This window comes from Mauremys mutica, chromosome 17, assembly GCF_020497125.1.
Source record: "Mauremys mutica isolate MM-2020 ecotype Southern chromosome 17, ASM2049712v1, whole genome shotgun sequence".
Classification (NCBI taxonomy): domain Eukaryota; kingdom Metazoa; phylum Chordata; order Testudines; family Geoemydidae; genus Mauremys; species Mauremys mutica.
The window spans coordinates 21050115-21072694 of NC_059088.1; the positions used below are offsets into that span (position 1 = coordinate 21050115).

Sequence of the window (22580 nt, forward strand, 5' to 3'; positions counted from 1 at the left end):
ACCGTAGCTACAGACAATGGGAAGAAAGTCAAAAATCCCCCACGGGGAAGTAAATGACTGGATAGACGTCTAAACCAGCCATTTAAATTAAATAATATTAATAATAAATGCTTAAAATTGTATTTTAAAAAAAGGAAAAAAATCCAGATTTCTTTTCTCTCCCCTTGTTTCGTGGCCAGACGTGCTTCTTCCCCAGCGTGCCCAGGAAATGAGTTTGCAGCCAGGCCTTGTGGCCGGCATCCCAGACCCTCGGGTCGATTGTTCTCAGATTATCCCAGCTGGGCCTGCCGGGCCTGGATTGCTAGCACCGCAAGGGCCATGGCTGCACCCTGCCAACGTCTGCCTGCCCCTCGGAGCTGCATCCCCATCACCTACCTGGCCCGGAGACGCCATGGACAAACCCCAGCACGCTCTCCTTCTCCACGTCCTCTATCCTGGGCAGCTTGGAGAACTCCATGGCTCCGGTGCGGCAGGGAACCAGCTCCGGGTTTCGGTGGCGGCTGAGTTTCCAAAGAGAGACACGTTTAAACCAAACCAGTCGCTGGCTCTGCGGGTGCCCTGCAGACCCAGCCGGCTGCCCGCATGGGCACCAGTACCAATGTCGCTACCTGGACTTATTGCCACAAAACGCAGCATGGCTGGTTTAGAACTCACGGCCTTCTGGGCAAGAGGACAGAGCAGGCCCCGTAATGCGGAGGGGAAGGCTGGGCAGCTGGGACTGGACCAGGTTTTAAATCCCTGCTTCTGAGCTGGGCAACCCAGAGGCAAACAGCCAAGGATTCTGGGTACGTAGCGCCCAAAGGGATGGGCACCCCCCTAACGTCAGTACTACCAATCCCAGACCAGCCGCCCCTTTGGCTAATTCAAACCCCTTGAGAAACGCGCTGCGCCCTCAACTCCTGTCCAGGAAGAAAGGACAGGAGGTGGAGGGGGGCTGAAAAAGCACGCCATTTTAGTGGGACCCACTAGCGATAGACACATGAGTGCCCCCTGCTGGTTCGGCAGCAGATTACTGCATCCTGCTCAAGGCCAGAAGGAACCATTATGATCATCCATTCCTAGGGCTCAGCTCTTCATTCTTGTTCTCCGGGAACTCACCTCTCTGGGAAGGGCGGGAGGGGGCAATTTCACACAGAGGGGACTTTCCAGCCCCACATGCCAGAGCCGCCTAACAGAGTACCAGCCAGGAGATAGCACATAGTCAACTATGTTGGCAAGTCCTCTTTGCTCCAACCACTAGACCCCACTCCCCTCTCAGAGCTGGGAACAGAACCCAGGAGCCCTGACTCCCAGGATAGGAAAGGGGGAGGTGGCAATGGAGGTGTGTCAGTGGATGAAGTCGGTGTCTGGGAACTGTAAAGGAACCCAAAGGAAAGGACGTTTCTGCCCGTACATCCTGGGGAACTCCCTGCTGCAGGTGCCTTAGTATCACACTCTGCAACCGGGACTGGGAAATTGGGTGACATTTACAGCTGTGCTAATGCAGACGAGGCCATAGGCACTGGAACTAGGGGTGCTGCCGCACCCCCTGCTTGAAGTGGTTTCCATCATATCCAGGGTTTACAGTTTGGCTCAATGGCTCTCAGCACCCCCACTGTACACACTGCTCCAGCACCCCGGATGAGGCTGATCAACCCTCAGGCTTCAGGGCACGATCACGCCAGTCAGGTCAGGAAGGGGACACGGAGTGTTGCACAACTGATCCGTGATGCGCTGTAGGACCAGGGTCACCTTCCCTTGAAGCACCAGCTGTGGCCTGCTGCCAGGGGTACCAGTCTGGGGTTGACAGGCTAGTTGCCTGGTTTTCACAAACTTTGCACCCACCTCCACACTGCCCTGCATGGACCCCTCCACCTCCAGGTGTGGGGAGCTGAATCTCCATGGCCCATCCCGCCAGCCCCCTCTAGTGGTGGCTGAGACACACACTCAGAGGGTGAGGAGAGCCTGGGCTAACAGAAGGGAGTGGTTTAGCTCAGGCCACGGAGCCTCAGGTGTTTCACATCAGTGGGCCCCGGTTCTGCTCTCATTGCTGGCACTGCACAGGCAGCCTGGGCTGGCAGGCACCTGTCATGGGCTGATGCAGCAAAGGGCATGTTTAGGTTTCATTTGCCTGCTGCAGGGCGGGGAAGGAACCAACCTCTGAGCCAGCCCATGCAGAGAGGGGAGCTGCAGCTGCCAAACCCCTGTGAAGCACAATCCCTGCTAATCAGAGACTGTGCAGAGCTAGGAGCCAGCCCAGTGCGGCCTCTTTCCTGGAGCCCCAGGCAGCCGGGGAGAAGGAGGCTGACAGGATGTGCCGGAAATCTGCTAGCCAAGCTCTGGGGTGGCTCCGTGGGTTTGCACCGTCTCAGCTTCCCAATAGCGCAGCTTCAGAGCCCATGTCCTCATGCAAACCTGAGCTGGTGGGGTTATCCAGGAACCCAGAGGCAGCGAACGAGCAGTCAGAGCACCTGGGTCCCAGGTTCTCTCTGTGAGACTTAGGCCAGCCGCTCCCAGGCAAACACCTAGCGCCCAGGGCAGGGCTGCAGATAGAGTCATAGGCTTTAAGGTCAGAAGGGACCATCATGATCATCTAGTCTGACCTTCTGCACAACGCAGGCCACAGAATCCCACCCTCCCACTCCTGCAACAAACCCCTGACCTATGTCTAAGCCACTGAAGTCCTCGAATCGTGGTTTAAAGACTTCAAGGTGCAGAGAATCCTCCAGCAAGTGACCCGTGCCCCACGCTGCAGAGGAAGGCGAAAAACCCCCAGGGCCTCTGCCAATCTGCCCTGGAGGAAACTTCCTTCCCGACCCCAAATATGGCGATCAGCTAAACCCTGAGCGTGTGGGCAAGACACCCAGATGAGTGCAGGGGGGGCGTGAAGTGACCTGCCCTTCCCCACTGGGCAGACAGCTGAGACTGGGCAGGTGCCATCGCCGAGTGGGTCACTCCCAGGCGTGGGGGAGGAGAGCCTGAGGTGCCCCTCGAATCCAGGGCCGGCGGTGGGTTCAGAGGAAAGGACCCGGCATTCCTGGGCTGCTGCTGAGCCTCTGACTCCGGGCAGGCCCTGGGCTAAGTCAGCAGCGCCCATGGACGCCAGTGAGCCAGGCTGGAAAACTCCAGGGTAATAAATGAGTCTCCGTGCTGGGGGCGGGGGCAGGGAGGGAGCAAACAGGGGGCTCAGGGTGATGGAAAATGGGGCCCCAAAACTGTGCTCCAGGGAAACAAGCTCTCCGGGTGGGAGGGGGAAACCTCCAAGAGGGGATTTCCTGTGGCCTTCAACCAGAGTCTGAGTAACAGCAAGGGGCTGATACATATGTATGTTTGCAAGTCCTCTTTGCCCTAAATCACTCTCCCCTCCCAGAGCTGGGGCTAGAACCCAGGAGTCCTGACTCCCAGCAGCCCCATCTCCAGCTCTAACCACTAGCCCCACTCCCCTCCTAGAGCTGAGAGTAGAACCCAGGAATCTTAACTCCCAGCCCTCTCTGCTCCAACTACTAGACACCACTCCCCTCCCAGAGATAGAAGCCAGGAGTCCTGATTCCCAGACCTCCCTGCTCCAATCACCAAATGCCCTGTCCCTCCCAGAACTGGGAATAGAACCCAGGAGTCCTGATTCCCACCTTCCTACCTGCTGTTCTCCGGCTCTGTCTGTCCTCTGCCCCCGTGGCTGGCAGGCTGCGAGCAGTCACCCAGACTATGCCCTGACTTCACATGGGTTTATACGGCAGGGAGGCAGAGAGGACAGGGCCAGGGCTGGCTTCCTCCTGCCTTGAAACCAGTTCCAGCCCAAGCAGGTTCTAGGGAGCTGGGGAAGGGCGTGGAGGTCACTGGAAGGGGACTCAGGAAACAGAGAACTCAGAACCAGCATCAAACAGCCAGCAGAGCTGTGTACAGTAAACAGTCCCCGCAGCTCCATGTCCCGCTGCCCTCCCTGTCTGTCCCTATCTAGCTGCTCCCTCTCACCACCATCCCACCGCCGCTCAGACAGCACGGCATCCATCACCCTGTCCCCACCCACCGTCAGTCCCCTACACTCACCCCAGGTCGGGCAGCCTGAGCAGCCCTCGACATCCTTTTCCATATGTTGGCGCACTCACTGCAGCCTCCTCTGGGGTGGGACGCAGCAGCTGTTAATACTTCTGGGGGCTCAAGACACAAACACACCAGGCTGGCCCCGGGGCTTATTTTCCTGGACAGGATTCCCCTGGGGCTGCCCCTCCTCCACCATCCCCCAAGCGAGGGGCTCCCCTGGTGCCACTTCCTCCTAACTCCTGGCACACCCACCGCCTGAGATCACTGCCCTCCCTGAAATGTGCTCACCCCAGGACAGTCCCAGAAGGGATTCCTCAGTCCCAGCTCGGTTCATCCCAGGAGCCTCATCGCTTGTGCTTTTCACAACTAGGCTGGACCAAGCCCTGGAGTGTGGATCACAGGGATCAATCTTGCATCGGACAAGAGGTTATGAGGACACCAACCATTTCTCTGGCCCTTTGTGAAATCCTCCTCTATGTGGGGATGCAGCTGCATCTGGGGTGGAGCACAACAGAGGGCACACAGGATGCTGCCTGGTGGAGGGGAAAGGGCAATGTCAGCAAGGAGACCGAGGCAAACACTTCCTCTCCCCAAAAGGGTCTTTAATGGTCTGCCAGGGCACCTACTGAGACAGGATCTCAGCTCTATGCATTTAGAGGCCAGGGTGATGGGGACCTGCGAAATGGCACCAACAGGCAGTAAAGCCTCACTGGATAGATCCTCACAAGCCCCCTGAGACGTGGGTTAGTTACACCCATTTTACAGATGGGGAAACTGAGGCACGGGCAAGGGAAAAAAAACTCACACAAAGTCATGGAGCCAGAAGTCCTGACTACTATACCCCCACACCTCAAAGCTGAGAGCAGAACCCAGGAGTCCTGGCTTCCAGCCCCCTGCTCTAGCCACTAGCCTCCCACAGATGGAGATAGAACCCAGCAGCCCCAACTCCAGCTCTAACCACTCGTCCCCCACGCAACCTCCTGTGGATGGGGGCTGGACCCAAGAGCCCTGACCCCCCAGCTACCGGCTTTAGCCACTAGATCCCTGCTCCCCATGGAACCTTCCCCTTGACGGGGATAAAACCCAGGAGTCCTGGCTCCCAGCCCCCCTGCTGTAAGCACTAGACACTTCCCATGAATGGTGACAGCACCCAGGAGTCCTGGCTCCCAGCTCTGTACCTCCCCCCGCCCGGGCATTCCCCATAGCTAGGCACCCACGCCACATCCCCGGTGCTGCCCCTCGCCTGGGACCTCTAGGACACCATGTGCAAACGGGTCTCAGGCTCGCAACCTGCGTCGCCCTCCCCCTGCCAGGTCTCTGGGCTGCTCAGGCAGCGCCGGTGTCATGCCAGCACAATGTGTTACTCCAGCACTGCTGGGGGTTCTCTTTGGCTGACCTGTCTGGTCGGGGGGATCAAATTCTGATGGATGGGGGACCATTCCCATCACAATGTGCTACCTCTCCCCATTCCCCGTCCTCTCCCTTTCCCCCTCTCCCTGTCCGGGGGTAGCAAGTTATGACGGGTGGGGGCACTCCCATCACAATTCGGCACCCTTGTGAAATCTCTCGTTTCAGCCTGGACACAAGTAAAAAAGGGCATTTTTGCCATTGGGAAAAGCATCCTCCGGCATTACACCGCAGGGCTAGTGCATGTAAAACCCTGAAACGCTTTCTCATTAGGCTCTTTCTGTGGTAGGCCCCAGAGTTTCTATAGTAAACACACCGTTCACGCATACAAAACACTGGAGATGTGGAAAGCGCTGTAAACACTCTTACCTCACCCACTTTGTCTCTCTGATATCCTGGGAGCGACAGGGCTACAGCTCCCCTGCAGGAAATGGCATTTGAAATAGTTACGAATGCCTTTGCGGTGCAAGGAAGTTTCGTGCCCTAGGCAAAACTTCCACCTTGCACCCCCCCCAGCCCTGTGGCAGCTCCCCGCCCCCCCTCCGCCCTGAGGCGCCCCCTCCCGCAGCAGCTCCCCCGCCCCCGGGGAGCCGTGTGGCACCTCCCCACCCCATCTCCCCACCTCACCTCTGCTCCGCATCCTCCCTGAGCACGCCGCTCCCGCTCTAATTCTCCTCCCAGGCTTGCGGCGCCAAACAGCTGATTGGTGCTGCAAGCCTGGGAGGCGGGAGAAGTGGAGCAGCGACCGCACGCTCGGGGAGGAACCGCTGTAAAAAAAAATTGGGGGTACTGCTTTTTGGCGTCCCCAAATCGTGGCGCCCTAGGCAACCACCTAGTTCGCCTTAACGGTAGCACCAGCCCTGCCTTTGCTTATGCTCAAATAAATGTGTTAGTCTCTAAGGTACCACAAGTCCTCCTGTGCTTTTTTTAAATGCAAGTGATTCGGCGGGACATCTGCCATTGTTCCTAACAGTTGCGGGTTAGCCAATGGGCCCCATGCCCAGGGGCTCCGGCCAATTGGGGAAAGCGCCATGACCCGCTCTGCCCACCCAGCGCTCCTGCCGGGGAACAAGACAAGCCCCCACGCCACGACCCCATTTCCCCGGCAGGAGCGCCAGGCGGGGTAGGGGGACTGCGGGCGGAAGGGGTGGGGAGGGACCCCCACGTGCTCTGGCCCAGGGCCCCACAAACCCCTAACCTGCCTCTGGTTCCTTGTACAGACTCCCCCCTCCCCCGTCACTGTTACACGTACTGGGCGCATTTTCAACACAAAATTTGCACTTCTGCCCATAATGGTCTCCTCCGCGGGGATCGTCTGGGGAAACATTTGCTCAGTCTCCTGCATGCCCTGTTGGAGAAAAAGGGGCCCCCCCTCTCACCTCCAGTTTGGAGCAGGTACCCCGTGGCCACTAGCTCCAATTAGGGGGCACACGGCTCTGCTAACGGCTTCTTGGGGAGCGCAGCATCCGCGTCTTTGCTTCCCCTGCCCTTGCTGCTGTTCTAGTGTCCCTTTGCTTTCCTTTGGTCCGTTTCCTTCACCACCAACCCACAGAACGGGAGAAATCCTGCATCTTGGCAGGGGGGTCGACTAGATGACCCTTGTGGTCCCTTCTGACCCTATGGGTCTATGATTTTAAAGCTGGAACCTTTCCCCCTCCTCCGCCCCGCTCCCCACCTTCTCACTTGAGAATCACTTACAAATTATTCCACCAGCACTTAAGTGTAAACCTCCATCCGACCGCAGGCTGTCGAAATCTCTGCCATGGGGACACTTTGGGGTTCAACCTGGAGCGAGAAGGGGCTGTTGCCGCCGTCCCGGACGCCAGGCTGAGGTCAGTGTGCCGTACTCCAGCGGTTGGCATCCAGGCTCTGAACCAAAGCTCCCCGGAACAGGGCAGGCAGCGGCACAACCCCTAACTCAGGGGTAGGCAACCTATGGCACGTGTGCCGAAGGCGGCACGTGAGATGATTTTTAGTGGCACTCACACGGCCCTGGTCCTGGCCATGGGTCCGGGGGGCTCTGCATTTTAATTTAATTTTAAATGATGCTTCTTAAACATTTTAAAACCTTATTTACTTTACATACAATAGTTTAGTTCTATATTATAGACTTCTAGAAAGAGACCTTCTAAAAACGTTGAAGTGTATGACTGGCACGCGAAACCTTAAATCTGAGTGAATAAATGAAGACTCGGCACAGCACTTCTGAAAGGTTGCCGACCCCTGCCTTAACGGGTCTGAACCCCAAATTATCACAGAGGGGTGTGTCCGAAGCCCCACCCCTCTCGCAGAGTTTGGCACCTAAGTCCAGGCTGCAAGTTGCTTTGCCTAGCGATCCACAGATGGAAACCCCTCTCCTGGAGTTATGTTTTCCTGGGAGTTTCTCGTGAGAAAGAGCTAGGCAAACGCCTCACCGCCCGCAGAACCGCCAACATCTATTGATTTAAATCAAATCCTGACAAACCTGGTTATTACATTTGCCCCCTTGAGCTCTGACAGGCTCAGCTATCGGGTGAGTAAACAGGGAGTTACCGGCCAGGTGATTTGCCTACAATGAAAACATCCTATATAGCTTCAGAAACAAATACAGAGCCGGTCTAGCTAAACACCACACCGTATCTGGATGTTCCTGGGCCAGATGATCAGCCCTGCGCTTTGCACGGGCGCTGAGGCAGGGCGTCACAATGTTTTAGGTGAGCTGAAAATATTTTTGTGGCTCCGATCAGACTGTGTCTTCACACCTTTGCAGCTACCGCAGTGGTGGACTCCTTCCATCAGAATGGCAGAGAGGTGTAACAGACAATGCTGTGTTTGTTGTACCTTGTGTTCTCCTGGGAACACCTAGTTAGAAAAAGATACGGTTTATATCAGGAGTGTTTAGTGGGCTGAGATCGAACAGGAAACTTCACAGTTAAAGCACCAAAAATTTGAGGCAATGGGTTAATTCTAATGGGACAAGAGTGCCCCCACTTTGCATGGCTTATAGAGGGGATGCCTGCACCGCTAGACCAACACCCACTGCGTGCACAGCAAAATCTATCAGGACCCTCTCAGGCCTTCATTCTCCTGCTCATCAAAGGTGTCCTGACCTGCGCCGGGCAGAGAGAAGGAGCGAGATCACCTTCAGTTTTAACCTTACCGCATTTATTGACATTTTGTCAGGCCAAAATTGATACCTGTGAAATATTGTCAAGACTTTCCAAGACTCCTCTGAGTGCCCCACTGCTTCGTTCCTTCTCATTGCGCTTGGAAAAACCAAATGGGGGATACACCTGGACTAGACAAGTGCTCAAGCCAGGTGAAAGGCAAGGGGTTTGGGGGAAGGGGTCCTGCGTTCTCTTCTATGATTGCCCTGACTGCCACGGTCAAAACTAAAACCACTTTACTTCTGAACCAGCCCAGTTTAAGGTGCTGTAACGTATGTGCATTAACTTCACACCTGTAGGGTCACACCGTGTAGACAAGCCCCTAATGGGGGTGGGGGAGGAAAAGGGAAATTGAGGCGAGGGAACCTCTGTTAATTCCTTCAGTTTAAAATGTTTTAACTGCTTTTCTGTGACACCTACACAAACAGGGAGGGGCGGGGGAAGCTGCAGATATTCAGACTCGCTACCTCTGCGGGTGAAGGAGCCGCGTTAGCCATGCGAACAGTCAGGATCGGAGTTGCCAAGCCTTGAATACGAATAGTTCGTTTAACATGTGGGGGCTTGTCTGCACGTTCAGCTCTGCTGTAGCGCGTTAGTGAAGATGCAGACGGCAGAGCTCCACAAGAGGCGGTAGCTACAGTGGGAGAAGCCCTTCCCTCAACACAGTGCTGTCTACACCGCGGGTCATTAGATCGGTATAACTGCATCGCTCGGGGAGGGGCGGGGGTTCACACCCCTGAGCAACACAGCACTAAGTTTGTAGTGCAGACCTGGCCTCAGTCAGCATTATGGGTACGAAAATGTGTGTTTTCACCAGAGGCTAACTGACAGGCACTAGCTGTCCCACTGTGGAAACAGAGACACTTTGGTTTCATCCAAAGGCAAACGAGGTGAAGCCGGCCCATTGCTCCCAGCCCCACCAAAGTGAAGAAGTAACAGGATCGTTCTGTGGGACAGTTGGATTCATTTAAGATTTTCACTTTATTTGACTGTACACTTGCTTTCGCACATAGTGCCACTCCTCCTTCCCCAGCCTGACCTACTCTGTCATTCCTATCAATTTTTGGACCCAGGTATTACCGGGCCCCATTCATTATCATTGTTTCTCTGATGCCTATTATTAATAGGCAGCAGGTTTAAAACAAGTAAAAGGAAGTTCTTCTTCACGCAGCGCACAGTCAACCTGTGGAACTCCTTGCCTGAGGAGGTTGTGAAGGCTAGGACTATAACAGCGTTTAAAAGGGAACTGGATAAATTCATGGTGGTTAAGTCCATTAATGGCTATTAGCCAGGATGGGTAAGGAATGGTGTCCCTAGCCTCTGTTTGGCAGAGGGTGGAGATGGATGGCAGGAGAGAGATCACTTGATCATTACCTGTTAGGTTCACTCCCTCTGGGGCACGTGGCATTGGCCACTGTCAGTAGACAGGATACGGGGCTAGATGGACCTTTGGTCTGACCCGGTACAGCCGTTCTTATGTTCTCAATAGCCTCATTTAATACCAAGCACTCAAGTTCACCCATCTTAGTATTTAGACTAGTTGCGTTTATAAAATTTGTCAGTATTTAGTTGTCTGCCTTCATGTGATGTAATTGAATGGCACTCTCTCATTTGACTGTTTCTTTTCAGTTTCTACTTGTACTTGATCAACTTCTGGCCTCTGCTCTTTACTAAGCTGCACAGAATCCCCTTTAATAAATCCTCCCCTAAGGGACTCTGTCTGAACCATGTTTTCCTCCGCACCTGTCGGCTTTCCCCAGCCCTTAGTTTAATTTGACGTGCCCACAATCTGGTTCTGTTTCGGTTTAGGTGGAGCCCATCCTTCCTGCATAGGCACCTCCTTTCCCAAAAGATTCCCCTGTTCCTAGTAAACCTAAAACCCTCCTCCCTACATCCACTGGGACCCTGCCGTTCTGCCTGTCAAACTGATCCTGTGCATGGAACTGGAAGCATTTCAGAGAAAGCTACCATGGAGGTCCTGGACTTTAATCTCTTTCCTACCAGCCTTCAGGACTTTTGGCCTCCAGGACCTCTCTTCTACCTGTCTCTATGTCACTGGTACCTACATGTACCATGACCACAGGCTCCTCCCCAGCACCACACATAAGTCTAAGTGTCTCGAGAGGCCTGCAACCTTTGCAGCCAGCAGGCAATTCACCATGCAGTTCTCCTTGTCATCGCAAACCCAGCTGTCTATATTTCTAAGAATCAAATCCCACACTATTATTGCCTGTATCTTCCTATTAACTGGGGTTCCGTCCCCCCGGGGGGGGGTATACTTAGGGTGAGGGTATATTATGACACCATCCGGAGGGAAGGTCCCAACAATGGGATCATTTCCCTCTGCTCCAGCATGATATTTCTCCTTCCCCAAGACTTTCATCTTCCTCAGCAGTACAGGTGCTATCAGACTAGGAGTGGGACCGCTGTACTGTGTCCTGAGAAGTCTCTCCTGTGTACCTCTCTGTCTCCCTTAGCTCCTCCAGTTCAACCACTCTGGTCTCAGGATCCTGTACTCAGTCTCTGAGGGCCATGAACTGCTTGCACCGGATGCACACATATGCCACCTGCTCACAAGGCAGGTAATCGCACATGCTGCCTGCAGTGCAATAAACTGGATGCCCCCACGTTGCTGGACTTCTGCCTGCATTCTTTTGACTCTTGCGGGTTGGTTGGTTGGTTCTTTGTTTTTTTTCTGCTTGTGCTGGAGGAGGAGTGGTTATTGGCCTAAATTTAGGGAATGTTTGTTAGGTGTACCTGCCTCTTGTACTCCCTCTCTAAACTCCTGCGCAAAACTGCCCTGTTCGCTAGCAACTTTGGTCACTTAGGAGCTGGCTTTGAACACCCCTGTTCTCCCTGAGTTAGGCCTGCGCCCTGGTCGAGGGATCCTATCGGGATGAGGGATAAAAGGATGGCAGGCTAGACGCTCATTAAGAAGCCTTCAGCCTTGCTTAGGTGACTGCTAGGCTCAGCACACAGCCTCAAAACAGACCACACTATAAGTTTCAATCAAGCAGGTCAGTACACGGCAAGCAAGCAAGCATATTACATATTTTGCATATGCAAAACTGGTATTTGCATATTTTAGGCATGTACAACCGTTTTAGGCATATGGATACTTTGGGAGAGGTAACAACAGAAGTACGGAGCTCTTGTACCCTAAGGCTCAGAAACAAAAAGGCAAATTAAAAGAACCCCATGGGTATTTTTTTTTTTAAATTTCATGACTTTTGGATATATCGCTCAGGACTTTTTAATCCTTATGGTTAAGAACATAAGAATGGCTGTCCTGGGTCAGACCAAAGGTCCATCTAGCCCAATATCCTGTCTTCCGACACTCATGGTCAATGCCAGGTGCCCCAGAGGGAATGAACAGAACAGGTAATCACCGAGTGATCCATCCCCTGTCACCCATTCCCAGCTTCTGGCAAACAGAGGCTAGGGACATATATCTTGGGGCTGTATATGTATATGAAGTAAACGTTACACTAGAAATTTGAAGGTTGTCATACAAGTATAGTGACCTCAGGTCCAGATTTTTAAAGGTATTTGGGCAACTAGCTGGATTTTCAAAAGCACCTAAGTGCTTTCAACCTTTAAAAAATTGCCTTTAATGACTATTTGTGCAGCACGTTCTACACAAAAGTAGTAACATGGGAAAGAGCATGAAGGTGCTGGATAGGGAGGCTAAATGACAGTTGACAAAGGCCATCCCCATTGGCGGATTAAAGAAATGGAAGACGTTTTCCCACCAACCCAGGAAATCAATCGGCCTCAAAGCCACATGATCCCAAAGAATAAACGTGTGTATATAAAATAAGAACAAAATGTTGGCGTTTAAAACTAATCTTGCACTAGAAACAGGACGTGTTATGCCACAGCGAGATGCAATTGCTGAAGCTACTCGCAACTTTATATTTTCAATCATTAGTGGCTCTTAAAAATCTGCGCAATGGTGCAGTGACAGCCATCTGCAAAATGTTAACGAAGGCAAATAATGATGTGCTAAGAGTAATAAAAATAACATTTTAAGAAGTAAATGATTTAAAAGGGTGAAACTCCATTTGAGTGGCTGATGAGGAAGAGACCATCCGTTCAGGCAACCAGATAGTACAGTGACGCTCAGACCTCAGTGGTTCAGGAGGCAAATTAGCACTCAGCATTATATATATATATACACCTCTACCCCGATATAACGCTGTCCTCGGGAGCCAAAAAATCTTACCGTGTTACAGGTGAAACCGCGTTATATCGAACTTGCTTTGATCCACCGGAGCGCGCAGCCCCACCCCCCTGGAGCGCTGCTTTACTGTGTTATATCCGAATTTGTGTTATATTGGGTCGCATTATATCAGGGTGGAGGTGTATATAATTCTCACAGCAAAACACCTGACCAATTGGTTAATAACGTAGTAAAAGCATCCTGACTGGTTAATGACTTAGACTGGTTAATAATTAAATCATGCCCTGATTTAATATCAGGTGCTGCAAAGAGCTGGGGGAGCAACATTAAGGAGCCACTCCGGAGGAGTCTGAGTGGCACTGTTAAAACAAACGGCTGTACGCTATGAGGTTTTCTGCCCGCCTAGAAACTCAGAGGGATTCTTTTAAACACCAGCAACACTTAGACCCATTATAATCAGGTCAGGTGAAATACTTCAGGGAATCCAGCTGTCTGGGGCAGCTCAGTGCCTGGGATCGGCCAGGGAAGAGGGGCCTTGTCGGGACGCCCTGAGCCTGGGACGTGGGTGCGGAAGCCCCTCTGCCCTACCCCTATTTTTGCAACCACCGCAGGGGGGCCACCCCAGCAGGGCCGCCCAGAGGATTCAGGGGGCCTGGGGCAAAGCAAGGGGGGGGGCTTCCATAAAAAAAGTTGCAATACTATATTCTTGGGGGGGGGGGCTCTGCGGGGCCTGGGGCAAATTGCCCCCCGTGTGGCCCGCACCCCAGCTGGGTCAGCCCCCCCCCCGCACACAGCGCAGGCCGATTTCCTGCACGGTGCTCCTGGGGCGCAGGCCGGATTTTTAAAGCTCTTTAGGCCGCTAGTGGGATTTTCAAAGGCCTCGGGCGGCGGCGCCTGTGCCCGGCGGGCCCCGCGTGCCGGGGAACCCGCTGCGCCCCCCGCCGCCACCGGCCGGGGCTGCCGGGGCCGCAGGGCGCGTCGGGCCGCGGAGGGTGACCCGGCCCCGGCCGTTGCCAGGCCACGCGGCGCGTTGCTAGGGGCGGGCCCCGGGCCGCTGGCTCCTGCAGCGGGGGCGGCCTGGGAAAGCGAGAGCGGGTCGGGCCCGAGCTGCCGCTGACACCTTCATTGCTCGTACGCGGGGGGAGGGGAGATGTGTGGGTGTGTTTGTGGTGGGGGGTGCATGGGGGGAGGGGTGCGTGCGGGTGCAGGGGGGTTGGGTGGGATTGGAGTGTTTGTGGGTGCATGGGGATGGGGTGGGGAGGAGTGTGTGTGGGTGCATGAGGTGGGGAGGTGTGCTGACTAGATGGGGTGGGGGTTGGACTAGATGACCTCCTGAGGTCCCTTCCAACCCTGAGATTCTATGCATGTGGGTTTAAGGGGTGTGGGCGGGGTGGGTGGGATTGGAGTGTGTGTGGGTGCATGGTGGTGGGGAGAGGAGGGGTGCATGTGGGTGCATGGGGGTTGGCTGGGGAGGTGTGCATGCAGGTATAAGAGGTGGGGAGGGTGTGGGTGCATGCGGGTTGGGTGGGGAGGGGTGCGTGCGGGTGCATGGGGGTTGGGTGGAGAGGTGTGCATGCGGGTGCATGGGGATTGGAGGTGTGCATGTGGCTGTAAGAGGTGTGGGGAGTGTGGGTGCATGGGGTAGGGAGGGGAGCTGTGCGGGTGGGTGCATGGGGGGATGCAGTGGTGAAGGGAGCTATGTGTGTGGGGGTGCATGGGGGGAGGTGTGCAGCATGCAGGTGCATGGGGGTTGGGTGGGGAGGAGTGCACAGGGGGTGGGGTGATGCACAAGTGTGTCTGGTAGGGTGGAGCTCTGACTGCAGGGTCAGGTGCGATCTGGGTCAGGACAGTTCTCCAAAATTGGCCTTCTAAGCGGCACCCATTGCAACGAGCGCGATTTTAGGTGTCTCATAGGGACTCACAGGGCAAAACCCATCCACACCAAAGGGAGAGTTTAAAACCTGCCTCCAAATTCCTATAGCGTGAGGGAGCCTTTATCTGAGATACTGCAGGGATGGGCGAGAGAGAATCGCCATGAGCTCTTAGCAGTGTAGTGCCTATGACACACAGTTGACCCATTGTGATTCCATCCAGCAGAGGGTGATGCTGAACATGTACAATAGACACAGTACAGTACTGACAGCCCCTCTGTAGAGAGATGGGAGGTGACTTGCCTGACATCACCCAGCAGTCGAGGGCAGAGCTGGGAACAGGACCCAAGAGTCCTGACTGCCAGGCCTGCTCACTAACTCCATTGCTTCCCTTACAGGTGAATCCTTTGGCTGGTGGTGCTTTGCCCCTGCAGGTGGGAGCCGGCACGATGGCCACGGGCAGCAGCTGGGCGTGGAAGCCCATCGCACAGGACACCCTGTTTGCACGCGCCTACCACTCGTGCGACGTGGTGCGAGGGAAGCTGCTGCTCTTCGGGGGGCTGAAGTCGGGCGAGCCCAAGGAGCCCCCACTGGGGGACATGGTGACCTTCGACCCCACCCTGCTGACGGCTGAGACACTGGGCCCCAACGGCGGGGACCGGCGCAGCCACCATGACACGGCGGTGCTGGCCAACCGCTGGCTGTGCGTGGTGGGGGGCTGGGACGGCGCCCACAGGGTCTCGGCCGTGTGCTGCTGGGACACCGAGCAGAGACAGTGGGAGCGCTGGGCCGAGGGGCCCTCCAATGACCCCCCCGTGGGGCTCAGCAGCCACACCTGTACCAAGGTGTCAGAGCATGAGCTGCGGGTGGTGGGCAGGGAGGGCGGGCTTCGCACCCAGAGGCGCTTCGCCAGCATCTACACCCTGCGCGTCAACCCTGCCACCAAGACCTACTGGTAGGTCCCTTCCTCCCCGAGGGGGCTCTGGGGAGAGAGGCGCACATGGGGGCGGCTGGGCTGAGTTGCCCACCCCCCTGCAGGGTGGCATCTGATTAAAACTGGGCAGCGGGTTCGAATTTGGACGCATCCCTTAGAGGGATTCACCTACGGGAACCCCAGAGCCCCGGGCTGTCCCCCTGAGACCAGGCTGTGGGGGAAGGGGCCATCGGGTCTGTGCCCAGCACTGGGGAGGACTGTGCCCTAGAAATGGCCATTGCAGTACCCACTGGGCATGAGATCTGGATTATCCACTCCCCGATGCCCAGGAGAGTTGGGATCCAGGGTTTTGGTTCGGCCCATGTGGATTCCACACCCCCAAAGTTTAAGGTGCTCAGGTCCCAGGGCCCCATGTACTGGGATGCTCCCCTAACTCCCCACCCCTGGGCACTGTGGGTGCTCATGCCAAGCACCCGTAACGCCTCTCTGTGCTCTAGGTACAAGGAGGAGGAATCGCGGACAGCCTCTCGGGCCGGACACTCGGCCATGCTGCTCCGTGACGCTGGTGGCTACCAGCTGGTGGTGTTCGGGGGCCGTGACTCCTCCGACTGCGAGGTGGCCGGGCGCTGGGGCAAGGGGAAAATCCACGTGAGTGTCTGGCTCTGGGCTGTCACTGCCCCAGAATGAGCCCTTTGCTCCTGCCCCACTCCCCACAGGGCCCCCTGGTGGTAGATGCTGGGACTGGAGTAGCTGGGAGCTCCCCCCACGGCCAGTGCTCCTGCCCCACTCCCCACAGGGCCCCCTGGTGGGATAGGCCAGGGCTGGAGTAGCTGGGAGCTCCCCCCACGGCCAGTGCTCCTGCCCCACTCCCCACAGGGCCCCCTGGTGGGATAGGCCAGGGCTGGAGTAGCTGGGAGCTCCCCCCACGGCCAGTGCTCCTGCCCCACTCCCCACAGGGCCCCCTGGTGGGAGAGGCCAGGGCTGGAGTAGAGTAGCAGGCAAATCCACAAACTGACCCTGCTTCTTCCCTTTCCTTCCTCCTAGGTAGAGTCCATCCATGCCCCCAAGATGACAGAGCAGCTCTCCCGACTGGTTGGCTCCGAGAATGGCTCACGGCAGGCTCCGAAAGGCCTGAGGCACCAATCCTGCACGGTGGTGGGTCCCTTCGCGGTGGCTTTTGGTGGGGAGACCCTAACGAAGGGGCGAGACACCGTCTGTAACGATCTCTATGTCTACGATACAAGTAAGAGAGGAGAGAACGGGCGCGCATGTGTGTATGTACTACTGCCCTCCACTGGGTGGAATCAGAACTGCTGAGTCTGTGTGTGTCACAGCCCCCATACTGCACAGAGCTAGTGGGGAGTCTCCTTTAGCTCAGGTGTCAGGTGTTCATACTGGAGACAGGAATCCTAGTGTCACATCCCTACACCCCTCGGGGCAACCTTTACCTCTCCGCAGAGCTCCACGCCCATGCAGCCTCCCTCTAGCCACTTTCCCCTTGATGCTGAAGAACTACGGTTCCCAGCATGCATCACTCCACCCTGCTTGCCATTGTCTATTGCCTCTTGGGAGCTGTAGTTTCCACAGGCTGCCCCTGGGGAGTGAAGATGAAAGTGACCTCTCAGGCTGTCCTCACCTGTCAGTCGGGGTGGATCTTGCAATCCCGTTGAGCTGGCGATCCAGACCTGGGCTGGGCATAGTTTGCAGCCCCCGTTCTCTGCCAGCCTTTCCCAGCCATGGTACGACATGAGGGGAGGATTTCAGAGCTGGGCATTCGGCGATTTGGGTCTAGGTTCCAGTGTTGCCACCTCTCACGATGTTATAGCGCATCTTGCAAGATCTGGTGCTTTTCTCAAAGCCCCGGCTCCTGGAATCATGAGATTAGAGGTGAAACACAGCTCTGACCTTGTAAAAAAGTCAGGCTCTAGCTCTCTCACCTGAAGAGACAAGTGTGCAAATGTGTGACCCCTGAAGCCTGACAGTGAATAGGAAGAACCCAAATCGTATTAGGGTTTTTTTTGAATGTCCTGATTTTGGGGCCTGGCTTGGGATTTTTGAATGGTCAGGGCTGGCGATACCAGGACTCTCCTTTACGCTAATGCCCTGTGCACCACGCACTGCCGGGGCCCGAGTCTTCCTGTGCGAATCACGAACTCCAGGCTGGTTATTCAGCTAGCTGGCTCCATCATCTCAAATGTCACAAACCAGCCAGGAGTGGAAGAATGGCCTGGAAGGAAGGATGGCCCAGTGGCTAGTGGGCTAGCCGGGGAAACCTTGAATCAGTCCCCATTTGCCACAGATGCCCTGGGGGACCTTGAGCAAGTCACAGGGGCCTAGATTCACACAGGTACTTTAGCCAAGCCCACAGGCACATGCTGCGATTCCCAAAGCCACCGCTTGCCCCTGGGCTCCCTACATGCCCAGTGGGGAGAGTCATCTTGGACGGTCATCCGCAAAAGCCAGCCGGCTAGGAGGTAGGCACCTAGGCTAGCCAATGGGAGATCCTGACAAGAGGGGTGTGTCTTAAGCCCCACACCGCGATCCACAGTCAGGATCCCTCTTTGGAAGTCAGCACCTCCAGCTCCTTGTGGCAAGGGGATGCGGGAGACCCCTCCCTTATATCTCTCAACCCAGCAGTCAGGCAGTGTGGGAGACCCTAGTTCACGTCCCCCCTCCGCCCGATACGGGAAGGGATTGGAAGAGCAGTCTTGCACCTCTCAGATTTGCATCCCAACCCGTTGGGTTACGAGCTATTCTGATGGGGGCGCTCGCTCCACCTCTCCTGTTCATTGTGAGTTGGTGTAACGATGTTGGCTTTGGTGGGACACTTCTGAGCGTGTCCATTCAGGACAAATTGCTCAAAGCAGGGCAGTTACAGCCCAAGGCAAACCAAACCAGCCAGACAGAGAAGACCTTAGTATTACCCCACTGGCTAACCATAAGTCATACAAGCAATTCCCTTAGACACTCCAGTTTCCCAGTATCACCGCCAGTGCACTCGTTATGGGGACGACTGGTTATGAAAACCAATACCCCAGTAAAAGAACAAAGGTTCTCCCGATCCCAAAGGACCAAGCCCCAGGTCAATATACAAATCAGATCTTACCCACAAATCACACTGTTGCCAAACCTTTAGAATCTAAAATCTAAAGGTTTATTCATAAAAGGGAAAAGATCTAGATACACAGATACATAGCCAATATTCATAACTTCAGCTACAAAAATGATACACACATACCGATAGCATAATCATAATTAGCAAATCATAACCTTTCCATAGACACCTTACATGACAACCTTTGTACAATATTTGCTGCAAATATGTAACAGTGGTTGCACCAGTGATCGATACGGTCATAGGTTATATTAATAACCTCACAGTTGGACCACAGAGAGAAAGCAGAAGCAGGAGACTGGCTCTGTAGCCTGGCGGTTCGAGCGCTCCCCCGGGACGTGGGGATCCAGTCCCCTGCTCCACTGACTCTTTAGTTATCGGAAGTGCACCAGCCACGCCAGGAGAGATTGACGAGCCCTATCTCAGACTGGCCCATAGCCCAGTGGTTAAGGTACTTGCCTGAGAGGTGGCAGATTCCTGTTCAGATCCCTTCCTTTACTGGGGGAGGAGGGACTTGAGCCAGGGGTCACTCAGGCTCCAGGTGAGCATCCTAACCACTGGGCTAAGAGTTATAAGTGGGGGGAGGGGTGTCTTGCTCTTCCAACCTCCTCCCCCTCTCAGCTGCTGTGTGTAAACTCACCTCCAGGGCTGCCTCTGAGCACGCCTGCCGGATCAGATCCTGCCTGCGAGGTAGGCGGCTTGACGTCTGTCTTCCCCGGTTCATGAATCGCTGCGAGGCTCAGATGGGAGATGGGCATCTGGGCACCTACAGGGGTCAGCAATGCATGTGCCCAGAGGCAGGAACGCAGACGCTGAGAGAAATTTCGCCTGCAAATATGTCGGTGCCAAGCATAGTCGCCTACGGGGCCAGTGGGAATTTGGTGATTCGCAGTGGAACCTTAAACTGGGATTTAGGTGCCTAAATACAGATTTAAGTGCCTGGGGTTTAGGCACTTTTGTGAATCTCAAGGCCATAGTCCCTCCATTCCTCACATGTACAGTGGGCGTAACAGCCCTGCCCTGCCTCCTGGGGGTGTTCTGAGGATAAATACATCAACCGTTGGGGGGTGTTCAGACATACGGAGCCAGGGGCCAGATAGGGAGAGCTTCAGAGAGCTAGAGCAGAGCCAAATGTGCTCTCAAAACACACACAGTTAAATAAAACATTAATATTTTTCCTGCAGTCAGTAGAGGCTTATTTTGTGTAGGGTTTCAATAAAAGCCAATTTCTCTTGCTAATGACCAATGACAGTCTCCCCTGCCCTCCTTGGAAGCTGCTGCTGGTCATTTTCATAAGGCAGCATCTTGAAAAAAGGAAATACTTTCCATTGCAATGTTATCATTCCCCTGTGGAACTCGCTGCTGCAGGATACCATGGAGGCAAGTTGATTAGTGAGGATTACAAAGAAGGGATTGTAACATTGATGCAGCTGAAGACAGCCCCTGCAGTCACAGTAGCCAGGAGAAACTTCTAAGGGTTTTCAGTCCTCATGCTTCAGGGCATGAGCTGGTTGGCGGTCAGGAAGGAATATAGTGCATGGCACAGGCGTGGTATGTTTGGCAAGGAGAGGTCATTAATATCTGCCTCTGTAGCTTTTGACACTGGTCGCTGTCAGCGACGGGAGGATAGACAAGATGGGCCGTCTGGAGGAAGCAGGGTACTAGTCCCTGCCACATGATGCCTCTGATCATTTGGATTGTAACAGCTCTCCTATGAAAAGAGCTATCATCCCCATTTCACTGATGGAGAAACTGAGGCACAAGAAGGTCACCCAGGGACAGGGCTGGGGTTAGAAGCCAGGAGTCCTGGTTCCCAGTCCTCCCTAAATCTCATTCTCCCCATTTTTTATTTAAACCCTGGAGGAGTCCCAAGCCCATATCTGTTTTGTATCAGCTGTCATCTTTGATGTGCAATAGCTGTGACCTGGAGAGTGGCCTGGGAACTAACACAGCAAGAGGGGCGGAGGGAGCTGGGCATCGGCTTTGGCCCGGCCGTCTGAGAGCATCAAGCTGCTCCTTTCCTATTGTGTTTTCCAGGATGCTCGCCACCGAGCTGGTTCCGCTTCCCCTGCTCGGATCGGGGCCAGAAGAGAGTCGGGCACCGCACGTGCCTTTGGAACGACAAGCTCTATCTTGTGGGGGGCTTTGGCCCAGATGGGAAGACCCCCTGCCCTGAGATCTGTGTCTTAGAGATCCCCTAGTGAGGAAGAGGAGAGAGATGAGGACGTCCCCCCTCCTCGCTGGCGCCCTCCTCACCCTTTCCCTGGCAATCGCGCTGCTCCTGCAACCCACCCTGAGAGCCAGCTCTGTTTATATGTAATAAAAGTGCCCCTTGGTGGCCCAGCTCCCCCTCCTCGCCGCAGGGAGCTGCACACTGGCACCAGGGATTTAACTCAAACACACAGAGAGAGATTGGGGAGAAAAGGTTTCTTTGTTAAAGAGTCAGACACGCACCCCTCCTCCCCCCCCGCCAGTCTCTAGGAACACGCCGTCGGCTCTCTGCAGCCTCCAGCACAGCCAGGAGAGGCCAGGTGTGGTGGTGCTGACATGTCTCGGGAGGAAAGTAAGCGGGGGAAAAAGAAACCAAACATGGCTGAATGGGGTAGGTCTTGGTGATCTGCCGAGAGCGGGGAAAGGGCAGGGAGCTGTTCTCCCCCCACCCCCATGGATCACCGTTAAAATAAAGCCTTCCACCCTCTTGAGAATTCATCAGAGGAAACGACTGGCCGGCCCGGCTCTTGTCCGAGGCAGGGCCGGGAAACAGCCTGGTGCTAGAGCCAGGCCTGTAGAACGAAAGCTGCTCCCTAGTTCGCATGTGAAATGACGTGAGGGGAGCGAACGGGCAAGTGCCTGCACCAGCAGCCCCCCAGAAAGGAGGCTGCACCCTCCAGCACCCAGACTGGGCTCTCCGAGGGTTCGTCGGCGGATCGCTTAGTGCGGCCAGCCCGGCCCTCAGCTCATGCCAGGAGAAAGGACCTTGGCTTCCGTACAGCTCTCACGGCATCACAGCCAGAAACTTTCCCACGTTCGTATGCCAAGTGAGCGCCTTGTAAATGAAGAGTCCTCTGCTGAGACAAGTCCCTGGCCAAAGGACTTGGCGTCAATCACCTCCTAAAAATAACTCGGGCCCGTGTTTTGTTTCCCCATCAGAGCACGATACAACGGGGCATCACGCCCTCTCGGACTCTTCTGCCAGCCACGTGGTCCTGCAGATGTACCCCATCCTACGGGGGGGGCATATGTACCCACTGCTTCCCTTGGGGTGGGAGCACACTCAGCAAAGGGCCAGGGGCGAGGGCTGGTCTCCTGCCCCTCCCAGAAGGTCACAGCTGAGGCTCGGGGGTCGGGAAGCAAAGGGCAGCTTGATGTCGCCTCGGGATGCTGTAGAGGAGCAAAGAGAACCAGCCTTGCTGGGGAGGGGAGGGGGAAGAGGATTCCTGCTCTAACATGCGCCTGCCCACGCCCAGCTGTGCTCACCCTCTGTATGGTCCAGCCCTTTCCACCAGCCCCAGGGCTGGCTTGTCTAGTTAGGCTGTCAGCTCATTGATGCAAGGACTGGTCTCCCAGCATGTTGTGTGTGCAGCATCCAGTGCAGGAGCCCCGATCTAAGCTGGGGGTCCCGTTAGCACTACTGGACTACATGCACTAACTGTTTCAGACTCTCTGCAAACTCAGGCGGGTATCTCTGCAGCAGTGGTGGGTTTTCTTTGCACTCGTAACACCTAGAAATTGAGTTTTTTAAAATGTTTTCTGCTGAGACTGGAGAACAAGGTCTGTGCGTGCCCCACCCCCTCCCTAGTGTTCTGAAATCAAGCCCCAAAACACTGGGCTGAACTGCCAAAGTCATCTCCCAGCAATCACGGGGGTCACTTGGCTGGACTCTCTGGGGTCACAGCTCCACAGT

The 22580-nt window shown here is 55.2% G+C and overlaps 2 protein-coding genes across 9 annotated transcripts in view; one reads left to right on the plus strand and one right to left on the minus strand.

Annotated features, from left to right (window-relative positions):
* LOC123351736 (V-type proton ATPase catalytic subunit A-like) overlaps nucleotides 1-3764 on the minus strand; it is a 36158-nt gene extending 32394 nt beyond the window's left edge. For both annotated transcript variants that reach the window (XM_044991330.1, XM_044991329.1), the window contains exons 1-2: nucleotides 3617-3764; nucleotides 376-500 (exon numbers count right to left, since the gene is read on the minus strand). In XM_044991330.1, the coding sequence (XP_044847265.1) occupies nucleotides 376-457 (82 nt within the window). In that variant the 5' untranslated portion in view covers nucleotides 458-500; nucleotides 3617-3764. The remainder of the gene's footprint in view (nucleotides 1-375; nucleotides 501-3616) is intronic.
* Nucleotides 3765-8266: 4502 nt separating this feature from the next.
* KLHDC9 (kelch domain containing 9) lies at nucleotides 8267-21078 on the plus strand. Of its 7 annotated transcripts, none has more exons than XM_044991977.1 (5): nucleotides 8267-8725; nucleotides 15026-15582; nucleotides 16059-16209; nucleotides 16606-16804; nucleotides 20714-21078. In XM_044991977.1, the coding sequence occupies exons 1-5, from the start codon at nucleotides 8687-8689 to the stop codon at nucleotides 20875-20877; spliced, it is 1110 nt and encodes a 369-aa protein (XP_044847912.1). In that variant the 5' UTR covers nucleotides 8267-8686; the 3' UTR covers nucleotides 20878-21078. The 7 variants fall into 7 exon arrangements, with proteins under 7 accessions (XP_044847912.1, XP_044847915.1, XP_044847916.1 ...); XM_044991980.1 differs by lacking the exon at nucleotides 8267-8725 and adding an exon at nucleotides 13085-13216; XM_044991981.1 differs by lacking the exon at nucleotides 8267-8725 and adding an exon at nucleotides 13228-13321.
* Nucleotides 21079-22580: the final 1502 nt, after the last annotated feature.

What these genes read in the sequence shown, in the direction of transcription:
- KLHDC9 (XM_044991976.1), top strand. Translation starts at nt 14,915, where the DNA reads ATGGGAGGTGACTTGCCTGACATCACCCAGCAGTCGAGGGCAGAGCTG. An exon ending in GGGGCAAGGGGAAAATCCAC is followed by an intron (nt 16,210 to 16,605) that starts GTGAGTGTCTGG and finishes CCTTCCTCCTAG; the next exon opens with GTAGAGTCCATCCATGCCCC. An exon ending in TCTCTATGTCTACGATACAA is followed by an intron (nt 16,805 to 20,713) that starts GTAAGAGAGGAG and finishes TGTGTTTTCCAG; the next exon opens with GATGCTCGCCACCGAGCTGG.